The sequence below is a fragment of the Rhinoderma darwinii genome (assembly GCF_050947455.1).
Source record: "Rhinoderma darwinii isolate aRhiDar2 chromosome 5 unlocalized genomic scaffold, aRhiDar2.hap1 SUPER_5_unloc_50, whole genome shotgun sequence".
Classification (NCBI taxonomy): domain Eukaryota; kingdom Metazoa; phylum Chordata; class Amphibia; order Anura; family Rhinodermatidae; genus Rhinoderma; species Rhinoderma darwinii.
The window spans coordinates 99,973-116,908 of record NW_027461810.1 but is presented as its reverse complement, the minus strand read 5'-3'; the positions used below and the strand labels follow the sequence as shown (position 1 = coordinate 116,908).

The 16,936-nt window shown below is 41.7% G+C and overlaps 1 protein-coding gene across 1 annotated transcript in view; it reads left to right on the top strand.

Annotated features, from left to right (window-relative positions):
- The window catches only part of LOC142696293 (DNA-dependent protein kinase catalytic subunit-like), a gene marked incomplete at its 5' end in the record, with an annotated part of 326,262 nt that extends 313,664 nt beyond the window's left edge, over nucleotides 1–12,598 (top strand). The window contains 3 exons of the mRNA XM_075847621.1: nucleotides 6,340–6,525; nucleotides 12,157–12,381; nucleotides 12,551–12,598. Of these exons, the coding sequence (XP_075703736.1) occupies nucleotides 6,340–6,525; nucleotides 12,157–12,381; nucleotides 12,551–12,598 (459 nt within the window). The remainder of the gene's footprint in view (nucleotides 1–6,339; nucleotides 6,526–12,156; nucleotides 12,382–12,550) is intronic.
- Nucleotides 12,599–16,936: the final 4,338 nt, after the last annotated feature.

Here is a 16,936-nt window from a genome sequence, read left to right as displayed (position 1 = left end):
TGAGAAAAATGTAAAAAAAAGCCTCTCCCCCAAAAAAAGTGCACAAACCCAAATGCACCAATTTTAGACATTCTGCGTGACAACGCGTTTTGCATGGATGTCAGATGCTCATGCATTAACCCCTTCCCGACATTTGCCGTACATGTACGTCATGGAAAGTACTGACTTCCCGCATCTTGCCGTACATGTACGCCAAATGTTTGGGACCGGCTCAGAAGCTGAGCCGGTCCCATCATCACCGGATCTCAGCTGTATCTTACAGCTGACATCCGGCTGTAACGGCGGGGACCGAAATTAGCTTCGATCCCCGCCATTAACCCCTTAAGTGCAGCGCTCAAACGCGATCGCTGCACTTAAGGTGTTTGCAGCTCATCGGAACCCCAGTAATGAAATTGCCGGGGTTCCGGTGGCTGCAATGGCAACCGGAGGCCTAATACTGGCCTCCCGGTCTGCCTAGCACCGAAGCCGGTCAAGATCCGCCCGGCGGCGGAGCCTGATCGGCTTCCGTAGCTGTCGGCAAGATGGCGCCGGGTCAGGAGCTGATCCGGCGTCATCAGCGGTGGAAGTCAGCTGTACTGTACAGCTGACATCCACCTGTAACGGCAGGAACCGGAGCTAGCTCCGATCCCTGCCATTAACCCCTTCGATGCAGCAATCGAAAGCGATTGCTGCATCGTAGCGGTTACTAGCAGATCGCCAGCCCTGACAGGCAATCGGGACTGGCGACTGCTGTTATGGCAACAGGAGACACAATGGTCTCCTGCTCTGCCATTACGGAAGCCGATTTAGGCCCCGCCGGGAGGCGAAGCCTAATCGGCTTGCTGTCAGTGAATGACTGACAGATCTAATACATTGCACTACATAGGTAGTGAAATGTATTAGAAAAAAAAAAATCTGACCGTTGGAACTTCAAGTCCCCTAGTGGGACTTAAGAAAAAGTGTAAAAAAAGTATAAAAAAGTGTAAAAAAAAGTGCACAAAATAAAAGTTTGAAAACAGTAAAAGTTTCAAGTAATCAAATAAAACACAATCCCCCTTTTACTCTTATCAAGTCCTTTATTATTGAAAAATAATAATAAACCATATGTATTTGGTATCGCCACGACCGTAACGACCGGAGGTATCAAAATATTATATTATTTATTGCACGCGGTGAACAGCGTAAAAAAAAACGTAAAAAACGTTACCAGAGTTTCTGTTTTTTGGTCACTTTGCCCTACAAATATTAGAATAAAAAGTGATCAAAAAGTCGCACGTATCCAAAAATGGTACCTATAAAAACTATAGCTCGTCCCGCAAAAAACAAGCCCTCATACACCTCCGTCGACAAAAAAATTAAAAAGTTATGTTTCTCACAACTTGGCGACAGAAAAAATACATTCTTTTTACAAAAGTAATTTTATTGTGCAAAAAGTTGTAAAACATGAAAAAGTTCTATAAATTCGGTATCGCCGGAATCGTACTGACCCGCAGAATAAAGTTAACATGTAATTTATAACGCATGGTGAACGCTGTATAAAAAAAAAACGAAAAAAGCTGTGCCAGAATTGCGTTTTTTTGTTTACCTGGCCTCCCAAAAAATAGGATAAAAGGTGATCAAAAAGTCGCATGTACCCCAAAATGGTACCAATAATAACTACAGCTCGTCCCGCAACAAACCAGCCCTCATACCACTACGTCTATGAAAAATAAAATTAGTTATGGCTCCAATAAGTCAGGAAATAAAAAAATATGCAGTTGTGCCCGAGGGGAACATTTCTTCTGTTTGAAGAGGCGATTTTTCAAGGACCTAAAATTAGGGAACCAGGAAAGGGAGAGCCCAAACATATCTGCTGGAAGCGACGGTGCCCGTATTATACCAGGACAACACTTCCCAGCAAAATTCCCCAAACTACAAAGGCGCGGAGTGTGGACCAAAAGGGGGATAAGAAAGGACGCCACATATCAGTGCGACACCGGCCTGTGCAGAAAGGATTGCTTCACAGCGTAACACACATCTATGGATTATTTTATTGTTTTTTTACCCCATTATTATACCACCTGACTATGCCCCTTATATACTCCGCCCGGCTTACATATGCCCTACATTATAAACGGAAACACCAGTAAGACTCCAAACAAAACTACTACCAAGCAAAATCCACGCTCCAAAAGCCAAATGGCATTTCCTCCCATCTGAACCCTACAGCGTGCCCAAACAGCAGTTTCCTTCCACATATATGGCATCGTCATACCCGGGAGAACCCTTTTAGCAATTTTTGGGGTGTGTGTCTCGAGTGGCATAAGCTGGGCATGACATATTTGCCACTGAATGGCATATCTAGGGAAAAATATAAATTTTTAATTTGCACCATCCGGAGCGCATTCATTTATGGAAAAGACCTGTGGGGTGAAAATGCTCACTACACCCCTTAATAAATGCCTTGAGGGGTGCAGTTTCCATAGTGGGGTCACTTCCCAGGGGTTTATTTTTATTATTTCACATCTGAGCCTCTGCAGTTGTGAACCAATACTTTGTAAATCGCTAAATTAGGCCTCAATTTTACATGGTACCCTTTCACTCCTGAGCCTGGTCGACTGTCCAGGCAAGAGATTAGGGCCACATGTAGGGTGTTTCTAAAACCAGGAAACCCAGCATAATAATTAGAGAGCTGTCTCGTTATGGTGGCACAAGCTGGGCACCACATATTGTCCACATATCTGTGGAAAAAATCCCATTTTCACTCTGCAACATCGAGTTCACACTAATTTCTACAAAACACCTGCAGGGTTAACATGCTCACTACACCCGTAGGTAAAAGCATTGAGGGGTGTAGTTTCCAAAATGGGGTCACTTCTGGGGGGTTTCCACTGTTTTGGGCCCACAGGTGCCCAGAAACCAATCCAGAAACATCTGCACTCCAAATGGCGGTCCTTCCCTTCTGAGCCCTGCCGTGTGCCCAAACAGCAGTTTATGACCACATATGGGGTATTGCCGTACTCGGTAGAAATTGCTTTACAAATGTTGGGTTCTTTTTTTCCTTTATTTGTTGCGAAAATGAAAAAATTTGCGCTAAAGCTACGTCTTATTGAAGAAAAAGGATTGTTTTTATTTTCACTGCCCAATTCTAATAAATTCTATGAAACATCTGTGGGGTCAAAATGCTCACTACGCCCCTAGATGAATTCCTCAAGAGGTGTAGTTTCCTAAATGGTGTCACTTTTTGGCGTTTTCATTGTTTTTTCCCCTCAGGGGCTTTGCAAATGTGACATGGCCGCCGCAAACCATTCCTGCTCAATGTGATCTCCAAAAGCCAAATAGCGCTCTTTCCCTTTTAAGCCAAGCCGTGTCTCCAAACAGCCGTTTATTACCACATGTGGGGCATTGTTTTACTCGGGAGAAATTGCTTTACAAATTTTGTGGTGCTTTTTCTCCTTCAGTCCTTGTGGAAATGAGTAAAAATAAGCTAAACCTACATTTTCTTTGAAAAAATGTTGATTTTTATTTTCAGGGCCTACTTCCAATAATTTCTGCAAAAAACCTGTGGGGTCAAAGAGCTCACTATACCCCTAGATAATTTCCTCAATGGGTGTAGTCTCCAAAATGGGGTCACTTGTGGGGGGTTTCCACTGTTTTATCCCCTCAGGGACTTCGTAAATGTGACCTGGCCTCCGCAAACCATTCCTGCTAAACTTGAGAACCAAAAGCCAAATAGCGCTCTTTCCCTTCTCAGCCCTGCCGTGTCTCCAAACAACCGTTTATTACCACATGTGGGGCATTGTTTTACTCGGGAGAGATTGGTTTACAAATTTTACGGTGCTTTTTCTCCTTCAGTCCTTGTGGAAATGAGAAAAAATTAGCTAAACCTACATTTTCTTTGAAAAAATTTAGATTGTCATTTTCAGGGCCTATTTCCAATAATTTATGCAAAAAACCTGTTGGGTCAAAACGCTCACTATACCCCTAGATAATTTCCTCAATGGGCGTAGTTTCCGAAATGGGGTCACTTGTGGGGGGTTTCCACTGTTTTGTCCCCTCAGGGGCTTTGTAAATGTGACATGGCCTCCACAAACCATTCCTGCTAAACTTGAGCTCCAAAAGCCAAATAGCGCTCTTTCCCTTCTCAGCCTCGCCGTGTCTCCAAACAACCGGTTATTACCACATGTGGGGTATTGTTTTACTCGGGAGAAATTGCTTTACAAATTTTACGGTGCTTTTTCTCCTTTAGTCTTTGTGAAAATGAGAAAAAAAATCGCTAAACCTACATTTTCTTTGAAGAAATGTTGATTTTAATTTTCACGGCCTACTTCTAATAATTTCTGTAAAAAAGCTGTGCGGTCAAAATGCTCACTACACCCCTAGATAATTTCCTTGAGGTGTGTAGTTTCCCAGATGGGGTCACTTTTGGGGGATTTTGACTGTTTTGGCACCGCAAGAGCCCTTCAAACCTGACATGGTGCCTAAAATTTATTCTAACAAAAATAAGGCCCCAAAATCCACTAGGTGCTCCTTTGCTTCTGAGGCCGGTGCTTCATTCCAGTAGCACGCTACGGCCACATGTGGGATATTTCCTAAAACTGCAGAAACTGGGCAACAAATATTGAGTTGCATTTCTCTGGTAAAACCTTCTGTGTTATAAAAAAAATTGTACTAAAAATTTATTTCTGCAAAAAAATATGAAATTTGTAAAATTCACCTCTACTTTGCTTTAATTCCTGTGACATGTGTAAAGGGTTAAGACATTTTCTAAATGCTGTTTTGAATACTTTGAGGGGTGAAGTTTTTAAAATGGGGTGACTTTTTGGGGGTTTCTAATATATAAGGCCCTCAAAGCCACTTCACAACTGAACTGGCCCCTGTAAAAATGGCCTTTTGAAATTTTCTTGAAAATGTGAGAAATTGCTGCTAAAGTTTAAAGCCTTGTGAGGTCATAGAAAAATAAAAGGATGTTCAAAAAACGATGCCAATCTAAAGTAGACATATGGGTGATGTTAATTAGAAACAATTTTGTGTGGTATAACTGCCTGTCTTACAAGCAGATACATTTAAATTGAGAAAAATGCTAATTTTTGCAATTTTTCGCTAAATTTTGGTGTTTTTCACAATTAAATACTGAACATATCGAGCAAATTTTGCCAGTAACATAAAGTCCAATGTGTCACGAGAAAACAATCTCAGAATCGCTTGGATAGGTGAAAGCATTCCGGAGTTATTACCACATAAAGTGACACATGTCAGATTTGAAAAATGAGGCTCGGTCAGGAAGGTCAAAAGTGGCTAAAGAGGGAAGGGGTTAATACATTTGTCAGACAGAATGTACTTTACGTCAACATAAAATAGCCAGCCATCATTTTTAGTTTGTTCTGCCCAGGCCCTGTCTTCTTTTGCACCTGTACTTCAAAATTTCTGTGCTTGGATGAAATTTAGTGAGGGAGATTCATTTAAAGCTACATAAATGCCTTTGTTCTTTGCGCTATAGTGACCTTGTACGTTACACGATGTGCACATATTTTACATCCGTGTAACGTACAAGGCAGTGCTCCTGACCATGCTATTTTCGCTACACGGCTGCACCTGAGAATTATCCGGTTTTTGCTACAACTATTTTCTTTGACATAATTATGCACAGGCGAATTTGAGGATCAATTTGGGCAAATATTATTTTTTTAAAAAGCTACCTTTAAACATAGCATGAAAAAAAAATTCTGACCATTTTTCCCTAAAAAATACCTACAAAATAATATCCAATTAAGAAATCCTTATGTTTCCTGCTAAAAAAAAAAACACGATACATTTTGAAGTAGACTAAGAAACAAAAACAAAAATACGGTACCTTTTAGGATGCAGCGTTCCAAAAGGGGAAATTTTGCTCCTGGCATAAGAGCCCAAAACACCTCCTGTCAAGAAGAGGATAAATATGTAAATGGTGATAAGCCGTTGCCAGACAATCGTGTTTCCCCATACACATCAAACTGTTGTCCGATCTCTCCAATGTTCGGCCGACTTTTATTTGTGTGAGATCATCATTACCAACGTGTGACTGTGAATAGAGGCACTTCTCATATTTCCTTTCTTTGCAATTCAAAGTTGCCATTGCTAAATTTAGGACAGAATTTTTGTTTTCATTTTTTTTTATTAGTTTTCTTTTCCTTTTAACCTGTGTAATCAGGCAAACCCTGATTTCTAAACTGATTGTGAATTTCCATGATCTCCTTAGTTAGCCCAAAAATGTATGTGGTTGTCTATCCTAGTTACCTGATGTTTCTTTCTTACTGGTGGTCTGGTTGTCACATAATTAACAGTTTTGATTAAAAGTAATCGGAATGGGTTGGTTACAAGTAAACGTCTTTCCGATGCTAGGCTCTGCAGGAGACATTTCCAGATGGGGAACCTTCTGATGCTGAGAAGGATTTTTGGGAGATCGCTTCTATGGACTGTTACAACCATCTAACTGAATGGGAACCATTGGAATATTGCTCAACTGTAAACATTGACAGTCAAATGCCACCAGACCTCAAGAAAATGTGGAATGACCCTTTTTATGAGGTAATAATTGGGTATGTTAATCCCTTCCCAACTACATCACATAAATTAACATGCTAATGGACTGGTGCCTGTGCCAGGAGCCCATTAATTTACATGCTGCCTTTGATGGAACAGCGCTCTCCTGCACGTACTTTCATCGGGAGGATCAAGCTATCACACTCGCAGTCCAATCCTGTACTGTGACAGGGAACTGAAACAATCATTTCCCAATCACAAAATGCTCTAAACACAGCGCTCATATTGTTCCTGTATACAGAAACCACAGAGGGGACTTGGAGGGATGCAGAGAAGACATTATCCGTTTCTTCTTTTCAGACTGCTATACAGATAACTGGTAAACAGTGACTTAATGGGCTGTTGCAAATCACTGATAACCGTGATCTAATGGTATATGGGGCCAGCAGGGAGCACATAGATAATGTGTTCCCTGCTAACCAGTGCCCAAATTAAAAAATAAAAATAAAAAAATAATCATGATAACACACAAATACAGTAAAATGTAAGAAAATAATAATAATAAATTAAAAAAGTAATACCTCTCCGAGTCCACATGCACCAAATTTAGACATTCATCGTGACGTGAACGTGTTTTGCATGGATGTCGGGCACTCTAGCATTATTACGTTTCACTAAGGCTGAATCTACGTTACGCCAAAAATAAAGTAATTGCACCGGCCAACAATTTTAATCTATTTTACCTCAGCCCTATCCACTTTATACGCCTGTAGTAAAAAAATTAGCTACTTGCATAATTATCATACATGTACAGATGCTGCATCTAAAGCTAAGGGATGGGGATACAATTAGAGCTAAAATAGGGTTATTTGTACACGTTGAGTCCGCCATCTCTACGCTTCTATGCTCCTCCTCTATTACCTACCTTGGGATACAGATATCTAGATCTGCCCCAGCCTTTGATAAGTTGTATGTCACACCCCACCCTCATTTCCTTCTTGCAAACCAAAATTGGCAGATAGAATAAAATCCTCCTTTCTACAGCAGTGAGAGAGAGTCTAAAGTATTGTATGCACTTCAGCAATCTCCCGTGTACCTCCCTACCTGTCTACTGCATCATATTGATAGTATACTGACCTCATTTGTTTTGAACAGTGGCAGGTTGCGGGTAGCCGGCAAGCACCTGTGTGCTCCATGGGGTTAGGGAGGTGTGTCATTGCCTAATGTTAGGTCGTATTATATAGCCAGACAGTTATCTCATATGACCAGGTGGTGGGTCACAGATAAATGTCTTCTCTTCTGTGGATTACAACATACTGGCAGAAACCTAGTAAATTATCTGACCCTATGTCAGGCCTTGCTGGTTAGGAATGTGGCTCAGCGTCTCTTTTACTTGGTTGACTAGACACACTCCTCTGTGGCACTGTAAAGCCTTCCAGGAGCTTTTATAACTTTCTTATGAGATTACCTGGGGTAACCTGGTATTTGGTATATCTCTCACCTCTGCTCAGATAATGGCCTTAAACCCTTCCTGGAGATACAGGAAATATTCTCATACATGTGGGTTAAACATGCTCTTGAGACGCAGTTCGGTACAGATTGTATATCCTATCAAGGGTTCTCTTTTTCTAGTTTATGCTTTCACCTCCCACCAGTCATCTAATCTCCAGTTTTTACAACCTCCTCTCCCATAAATCCAGGGATTCTGCACTAATACCACTAAAAACAAAATCGGAGGCAGATCTATGCCCTTTGACTGAGGAAGACTTGGTTAGAGCTATTCCTTCTCCAAGTTAGTTTCTTCCAACCTCAATGAGAGGCTCACGCATCTATATGTTTTTGCATAGGGCATATTACACCACCACTAGACTCCACAGGTTCCGCCCTGACTACTTGGACTTAGTTTTGGGACCAGGTTGTAAAATTTCTCGTTCACTAAATAGGTTCCCCTATGCCACTCTGCCCCAAGGCTTATCTTTTTCTCACTGATCCTGATCAATGTGATTACCGCTATATTTATATACCTTTCTGGCTGAGGCACTGTATAATGCGAAAAAAAGAAAACAATTTCCAAAACATGGTTATCATGTAGTGCTCCCTCTTTCATAACCTGGCTGGCTACTGTTAGTAATATGTTGCCTCACAAGAAATGGATTTACCAACACAGGAACTGCCCCCTCATCTGTTTTCTATTTGGTCTCTCTTCCAATTCTATGTCTGCCTCTGTTTTCTATATTGTGAAAAATAGTTTTGGTTGTCTCTCATTGTGATTACCTGTAGGTTATGAATGTCTTACTATCCCTGTACTCATGAAAACTGTTTGCATGTTCTAATAACTCTTCATGATATCCTTTTCAACCAGAGTTTTCCAGCTGGATTTTAGGTCACTATCAGTAGCGTATTATCATATGGGTGGTTCGGGCAGCCGCCCGAACTGCACATCATTTTAAAAATCACTTCAGAGTATCATGCAGCTATGCAGCGTGCTAGCGCTGCTAATGGCCGCTGCTGATAGGGAGGGGCGGACTGGGACAGAATAGAGCCGCCGGCGCTGTTGGTGGGGAAGAGGGGGAGGGACAACAATAGCAGTGGCTGGATAGGACTAGCAAACACCCCTCTTTGACGCTGCACGTATCTCCAGTGAGGAACAGAAGAGCAGGGCGGTGGTCGAGCGATGAGGAAGGTTAGTATGCTATTCACTTCCTGCACCAAGCAACAATTGACTGACGGCAGACGCTAAGGGGGATTAATTATACAGCCGGGGGGGGTTAGCATCTAACTCCTCACGGCAGAGGACGCTATGGGGGAGATAATTTTACCCCATAGACACTCAGCAGTCTGTTAGATGCTCAACCTCCCCCCCCCCCCTGCTGTATAATAAATACTGAGGGCTCTATGAGGGTGATTATTCCCCCATTCATAGAGTCCCCTGCAGTCACTTAGATGCTTAGACCCCACCCATTCAGAATATTCCCCCCCCCCCCTTCCCATAGAGCCCTCAGTAGTTACTAATATATTGCAAGGGGAGGTCAGATTGACTGCTGGGGGGTCTGAGTGACTAACTGCTGAGGGCTCTATGGGAGGGCTATCCCCCCCGCCGAAAAGTCAGAATCAGACACTCAGACCCCCTTATAGACACCCAGCAGTCAGTCAGACAACCTGATCTCGCCTTGCAATATAATCTCCCCCATGCAGCCCTCCGTTTTCCCATGAGAGAAATTTATAGCATATCCACAGGCTCCACATGATTTGTCATAAATGTCAGCTAGATGTAGGTCCCACCTATGGGACCCGCTCCTATCTCTAGAACGGGGCCCCCTAAACCCCTTACGACCTGTTTCTGCCCTCACTGCCTCCCGGCCCCATCCTGATTACATCGACGGGAGTTACGGAAACAGCGTCGCTTGCTGACCTACGCTGTTTCCGTAAGTCCCATAGAACTGAATGAAAGTTATGGAAATTCCATGAAGTCAGGAAGTGACCGGGAGGCAGCGATAGCAGAAAGAGGTAGAACAGGGTTTAGGGGGCCCGGTTCTAGAGATAGGTGCGGGTCCCAGAGGTGGGACTCGCATCTATCTGACAGGATCCACAGGATATGTCATAAATTTCCCTCACTGGAAAACCCCTTTGAAGTGTAACTAAACTTGTAAATAAACTTCTGACATGTCATAGTGAAATGTCAGAAGTTTTGATCGGTGGGGGTCCGAGCACTGAGACCCCCATGGATCACTAAAACAAAGTGGCAGAAGCGCTCAGGTGACCGCCGTGCCGCTTCCTTTCTGATCTGCTTTTCTCGGAAAGCCAAGCAAGCGGTGTACGAACGTACACCACTCCGAGGAATGCCGATCAGAAACTAAGTGTCACAGCGTTCAATCGTGTGCTTCTGCCGCTTCACTTTAGTGATCGGGGTGGGTCTCTGTGCTCGGAACCCAAACTGATTAAACGTTCTAACATATCAGTATGATATGTCAAAAGTTTTTAAAAAGTTTAGTTACACTTTCACCCCTTAATGACCAGCCTATTTTAGACCTTAATGACCAACCATATTTTACGTTTTTCCATCGTCTCATTCAAAGAGCTACAACTTTTTTATTTTTGGGTCGACATAGCTGTATAAGGTCTTGTTTTTTGTGGGACAAGTTGTAATTTTTTATAGCACCATTTTGGGGTACAATACTTTTTCGCCGATTCACTTGTATGAGGGCTTTTATTTTTGACTTTTTGATCGCTTTTTATCACATTTTTTTTTTAAGGCTGGATTCAAAGAAAACCTCAATTTTTGCATGGTTTTTTATTTTATTTTTTACGACGTTCGCCGTGCGGGTTAAATGATGTAATAAGTTTATAGTTTGGGTCGTTACGGACGTGGCGATACCAAATATGTGTAACTTTTTTACTTTATTTTGTTTTTTTTAATAATAAAGCTGTTTGTAAGGAGAAAAAGTGGGTATTTAATTATTTTATTTTTCACTTTTTATTAAACTTTTTTTTTTCACTTTTTTTTTACTAGTCCCACTAGGGGACTTCACTATGTGATTATCTGATTGCATTTATAATACACTGAAATACTTCTGTATTGCAGTGTATTATGCCTGTCCGTGTAAAACGGACAGGCATCTGCTAGGTCATGCCAGAGGTGTTACAAATTTTTTATTATTATTATTTTTAGTAGTTATTACACTGTTTTATTAAAGAAAAAGTATCAGTGTCTGGTGCAACTTTCTAAATACTTTTTATTAAAAATTATTTTTACTTTTTGAGATACAGCTGCTTTATATCCTGAATACAGAGCAGCTGTATCTAGTGCTAAAACCTGTATCTGTCAGGTCTGTGGCACTGACTAGTACAGTGTGAGCAGGTTGGAGGGATTGGATTGCGTGTGAGGGGGAAGGAGGGGGCCCAAGTTGTGTCAACAGCCCAGGGCCCATGGTACGCTTAACCCATCACTGGTCACTATATACACAACAATTACCTTCTCCTTATCTTATTTTCTGTGTACCACCACTCTTGCATTCTCCATTTCTTCAGCAATTTGTTTTGCAATCCCTGTTTTCCTAAATGACCCAAGACACATGGTTCTAATTTGAAGTGTTTCAATTTATTGCTGCACTCTGCGACACTTTGTACTTTCATGTATACTTATTTTCTGTGTGCTGCATACTCGTATTTTGCCTACTGTAAGATATCTGCTGTACTGCAATAAACTTTATTTTTGGAGTAAAAAAAAAACTAACAAAAAAACTAAAATAGAGTTTTTGTTCTAGACGCCATACTTACGGTACATCATACTTTACGCAATGTACACAAATTTGACATAGGGAGCATTACAGGATTCATTTTGGGGTAAATGTTGGGTTTTTTTTTTGTTTGTTTTTTAAAAACTACCTTAGCTACGCTACTCTTGTTTTTTCCTGAAAAGACTTGCATAATTAATTGAGATTAGCTCCAATTTTAAATTATAAGCAAGCCCTTTGTGTCCCTCAAAAAAAATAAAAAATAAATTCCCTTTTATGTGCAGCATTCCAAAAGGGGAAACTTTGCTATGGTCATGAAGGCTTAAAACACGCCCGATCATGAAAGGGTTAATCTTTTAGTTTATGGCATGTGACCGAAATATCTTCAAATAGGAAAAAAAATTAAATACATTTGTTTGCTAACTTTTTTTTATCAAAACAGGAAACTTATCTTCCTTACCTGATTCGCAGTAAAGTAAAACTTCTCCTGAATGGAAAGGATGACCAGTCTTTATTAACATTTATTGATGATGCCATGAAGATTGAGCAGAGAAAAGTGTTAATTGAAACCTTCTTCAGTCAGGAAATGAGTCTTCTGTACATTTTACAAGATGATTTTGACCGGGCGAAATATTACATAAAAAATGGAATAGATATGTTCATCCAGGTATTATTTAATGAATATTTTATATATTACGTATATATGTATATATAGATATTATAGTAGTTCAGTTTTTTTCCAATTGTGTTTCTGATTTCAATGTTCAAACTTTTGAATGTGTAAAATACTGGTTAGTATTGTATAACGAAATGTCATTTTATGTTGATGAAATAAGATAAAAAGGCCCACGTTTAATATTCAGTTTGAGTCAGCATTGGCATAATTGGTAAAAATGTTTTTAATGGGGCAACCGTTATTGCAGTATTTTTGCAACTTCTTTCCTCTGTTAAATTGACTACAAAAAGGGATGTGGTCTTGCAGTAGGAGTCTACACCATATTTATCAAACGAAGATACAGCACATTTTAGGCGCAAATATAGGACTTCTCACAGCAAGCGCAAGAAAGAGGTTTTTCGTTTGTCTCTTGGGGACAAAGACCATGGGTAAATGCCGTTGCCACTAGGAGGCGTGACGTTAAGAATTTAAAAAAAGTGTTAACTACTCCTACAGGTACTAAGCTATTCAGTCTGTACATAAGCAGTACAAGTAACAGAACACCAGGTAATCGAATAAGATCAGAACCAGATGAGAAAATCATATCCAACAGACAAACTTACCAACATTATAATGAACAAAGGGTAAAAGCTGTTTCCCCCAATGGACTGAACAAGAAAAGGATTTTATGACGTTTACTCAAAAAATATATTCTCGTTTGTGTCATTTGCGGACACAGACCATGGGACGTCCCAAAAGCAGTGGCTGGGAACCGACAGAAAAGGACTTAAATGCACACAACACCTTGCGACCAAGGGAAACATTTGTGGACACAAAGGTATGGACCATGTAAAATTTGGTTAGTGTGTGCAAAGATAACCAGGTAGCTGCCTTGAAGAGCCAAAGCCTGATGGTGCACATCCCAGGAAGAACCAAGCACCCTAGTGGAATGAGCCATAACCCAGAATAGAGGTTTCTTTCCTCTGAGCCAGTAGACCTTGCGAATAGCCAAGCTCAGCTTTCGGGCAATTGTAGCCTTAGTGGCCGCCAAGCACTTCCTGGCACATTTCAGGACTACAAACAAGGAATCCAAGTGTCCAAAGGAGATAATAACCAAGAGGTAGACCCGCAAGGTGCGGTCCAGATCTAAATTGTGAAGAGCGTGTTTCTTGTGATGCATCGGAGACATGCAGAAGGATGGCATAACGATATCTTCGTTAAGGTGGAATGAGGAAACTACTTTGGGCAGAAAAGAGGACACCGTGTAGAGCACCATCTTACCTTGATGAGGAGACATAGAAAGGGCGGGTCATCATCTCCCGCTCTCTGCTTATCATAGACAAGCCCAAGAATATGTTAATGAATTTGTCAGTATTTTATAGAAAACAATAACAAAGTGGTTAACAAGCAACTAAACAATTGAGACCTACAAGTCAGAACCTTTCCAGGACTTCTGCTGCTGTTGGCACTGGGACCACCGTATTCTTTCTGCAGACCAGTAAGATCTGCCTTTTTGCACCCCCTCCTCCATTCTTAAATCCTTCTCAGACATTGAACCAGTAAATAAAAGTAGGGGACACCATATAGGAAGAAAATTCTAACCTCAGGCAGCCATTCTACCCTTCTAAGGGTGTCACAGCCCTGCTACTTGCAGTATATTGTGGACTCCTAGTCACAATTTTTTCCCCATACATTTTACATATGTGAACCTGTGATCTTTCTTCGCCACAGGCAATCGGACAAACCTTTCTCCTCCTACTCAGAGTTTTAACCCCTTCCCTCCACAGCCATTTTTTGGATTTTCACTTTTGTATTTTCCTCCCCACCTTCCAAAAGCGATAGCTCTTTTATTTTTCCATCAATATTGCCGTATGAGAGCTTGTTTTTTGCGGGACGAGTTGTAGATTTTCACAGCACCATATAATGTAGTGGGAAACAAGAAAAAAAAATAAAATTCATGTGGGGTGGAATAGGAAAAAACAGTGATACCTCAACCTTTTTGGTGGTTTTGATTTTACAGCGTTCACCGTACGGTAAAAATGGCATGTTAACTTTATTCTGCGGGTCAATACCATTACAGCGATACCAATTTGATATCGTTTTCTTTATGTTTTACTACTTTTACAAGGGGAAAAAAACTGATTGGTAAAAATAAAGTTTGAGTTTTGTCGCCACATTTTGAGAGCCAGAACGTTTTTATTTTACTGTCGATTTAGCCGTGTGAGGGCTTATTTTTTGCGGGGCGAGCTGCAGTTCATATTGGTACCATTTTGGGGTATGTGAGACTTTTTGATCACTTTTTATTTGATTTTTTTGTGGGAGAAGAAGGGACCAAAAAACAGCAATTCTGAGGTTTTTAATTTTTTGTTTTTTACAGCGTTCACCGTGCGGACTAAATAATGATATATTGTAGTAGTTCAGACTTTTACGGACGCGTCAATACCAGTTATGTTAGCTTTTTCTTTTTTTTTTACATTGTGCTTGAGTAAAAATGGGAACAGGGTTTTTTTTTGTGCTTTTAATTTTTTTTTATCTGTTAAAAAAACGTTATTTTACTGTTTTTTACTTGTTCCCCTAAGGGACTTTAACCAGCGATCGTTAGATCGCTTGCACGATATACTGCAATACTAATGTATTGCAGTATATCGCGATTCTGACAGTCTCCTATGAAGCCCTGCCGGAGGCAGGGCTTCATAGGAGTACAGAGATGGCGGACCTGGGGGAGTTCGTCAGGCCCCCAGCCAGCTGTGCCAACCAACGACTCGCCACGGGAGGGCCGTTGGGACGTTACAGGAGGTCGCCCCTCTGTTTTTAGTCATTTAAATGCCACGATCATTATTGAACGCGGCATTTAACGGGTTAAACAAGCAGGATCGCGCTCGAACGGGATCCCGCTCGTTACCTGGAACTGTCGGCTGTAACACACAGCCGACACACTCGCTCTATCGAGCGGTCTCAGCCCGTGAGCCCGCTTCATATTCCCCCACCCGGCGTGCGCCGTATATATACGGCGGATGTCGGGAAGGGGTTAAGAGAGAGTTTCGAAAGAATGGAAACATTGTAATAATATATTTGCCCAGATCCCTCCTGGATCCTATATATCCTTTTCCAGAGGATTTTTCTTCAAAATGGGTGAAGCCTCCGGCTGTGGATCTTCCGGCCTCCCATCTTCCGGCCTCCCATCTGGCCAAGGCGACTACTCTTCCTTTGGCAAACTCCGCCTCATTTTGCGATCCTCTATTACGCGGCATTGACTTTTTCTCCAGGTCCTCCTTTGAGGCCGCTTGCTCCGTAATGCTGCCAATCTTGGCTTCCTCATGGGTCAGCAAAGCCTGTACTGAATGGGTTCGCCAGCTTCGTCATGGACTCCGTTTAATCGGCCCACTGAAGATCTGGTGAATATCTCTCAACAGCTATCCGATGCTACCAAATATGCTCGCACCTCTTCCATGGTCACCATGCGCCGGACACCATTCATCAAATTCTGGTCTCCCGAGACTGCTTCTTAAACAGACCTTGACGGCTCTTCCCTTTGTTGGCTCCTGCTTTTTCTGAGCTCGCTTTGACAAAATCATCTTGGAAGCAAGAGATGGGAAAAATACTCGCCTTCCTCAGACCGACTTCAGACGACCTTAGTATACGGCCGTTAAAACAACGACCATCACACAGACACAGGTATTTCAATGGGGCCGTTCACATGGCTATTGTTTCAATGGACAGTTAAGGGTCCGTTGAAAAATAGAACGTCCTATTTTTTTCCGTTTTCTCTGATCCCCCAATAGACTCAAGTCTATGGGTAAATCTGGCCCAAGGCTTGTCTTTCTCCAAATGCAAGAAAACCGGGACCTTCTCTTTGTCCCTTTCACAGATTTCTCAGTCCACAGGCATCCGGACAGCAGTCCCATCAGGACTTAGAGAACACGCCTTCTTTCAAGCCTTGCTCCTCTTGGCACTCCCGCCCTCCGGTCGCAAAGTGTTTCAGGCATCTGGAGTAGATTCTAAAGTCCTTTTCGGTTCCCACCCATGTGACTTCTTTAAGGCGTTCCATGGACTTCACCCCCCCCCCCTCCCCAATGATACAAGCGCAAAAACAGGATTTTTTTGAGTATTTGCCACAAACTCCTTTTTTCATCAAGTCCTTTGGGGGGGACACAGCTCCCACCCTTTTTTTTGTTATGAATTTAATAAAGTTGTTAATCGGTTATGTTTTTCTTCTATGGTTCTGATATTATTTTATCACCTTGTGCTCGACTTCTCCTACTGCTTCTGTGCAGACTGACTAGCAGAGTGCCTGTAGGAGGGGTATATACTGTAGGAGGAGTCAACTTTTTTTCCTTTTCTAAATCTAAATTCAGCACAATTAATCGACGTCCTCTTGTGAATTTCGGTTTTATCAATTCTTTTCCCTCGGTTTAAACTGTATCTGCATTTTCAGGACGCAGATACAGTATAATTCAATGGTAGAGTAGGGGGCCGTATGGTTCCTGCTCTACCATTCACTATGTATCGCTGAACGTGAGGCAGTGACTCAATCACACCTGTCTATGCCGTGCCGCACAGACCAGAG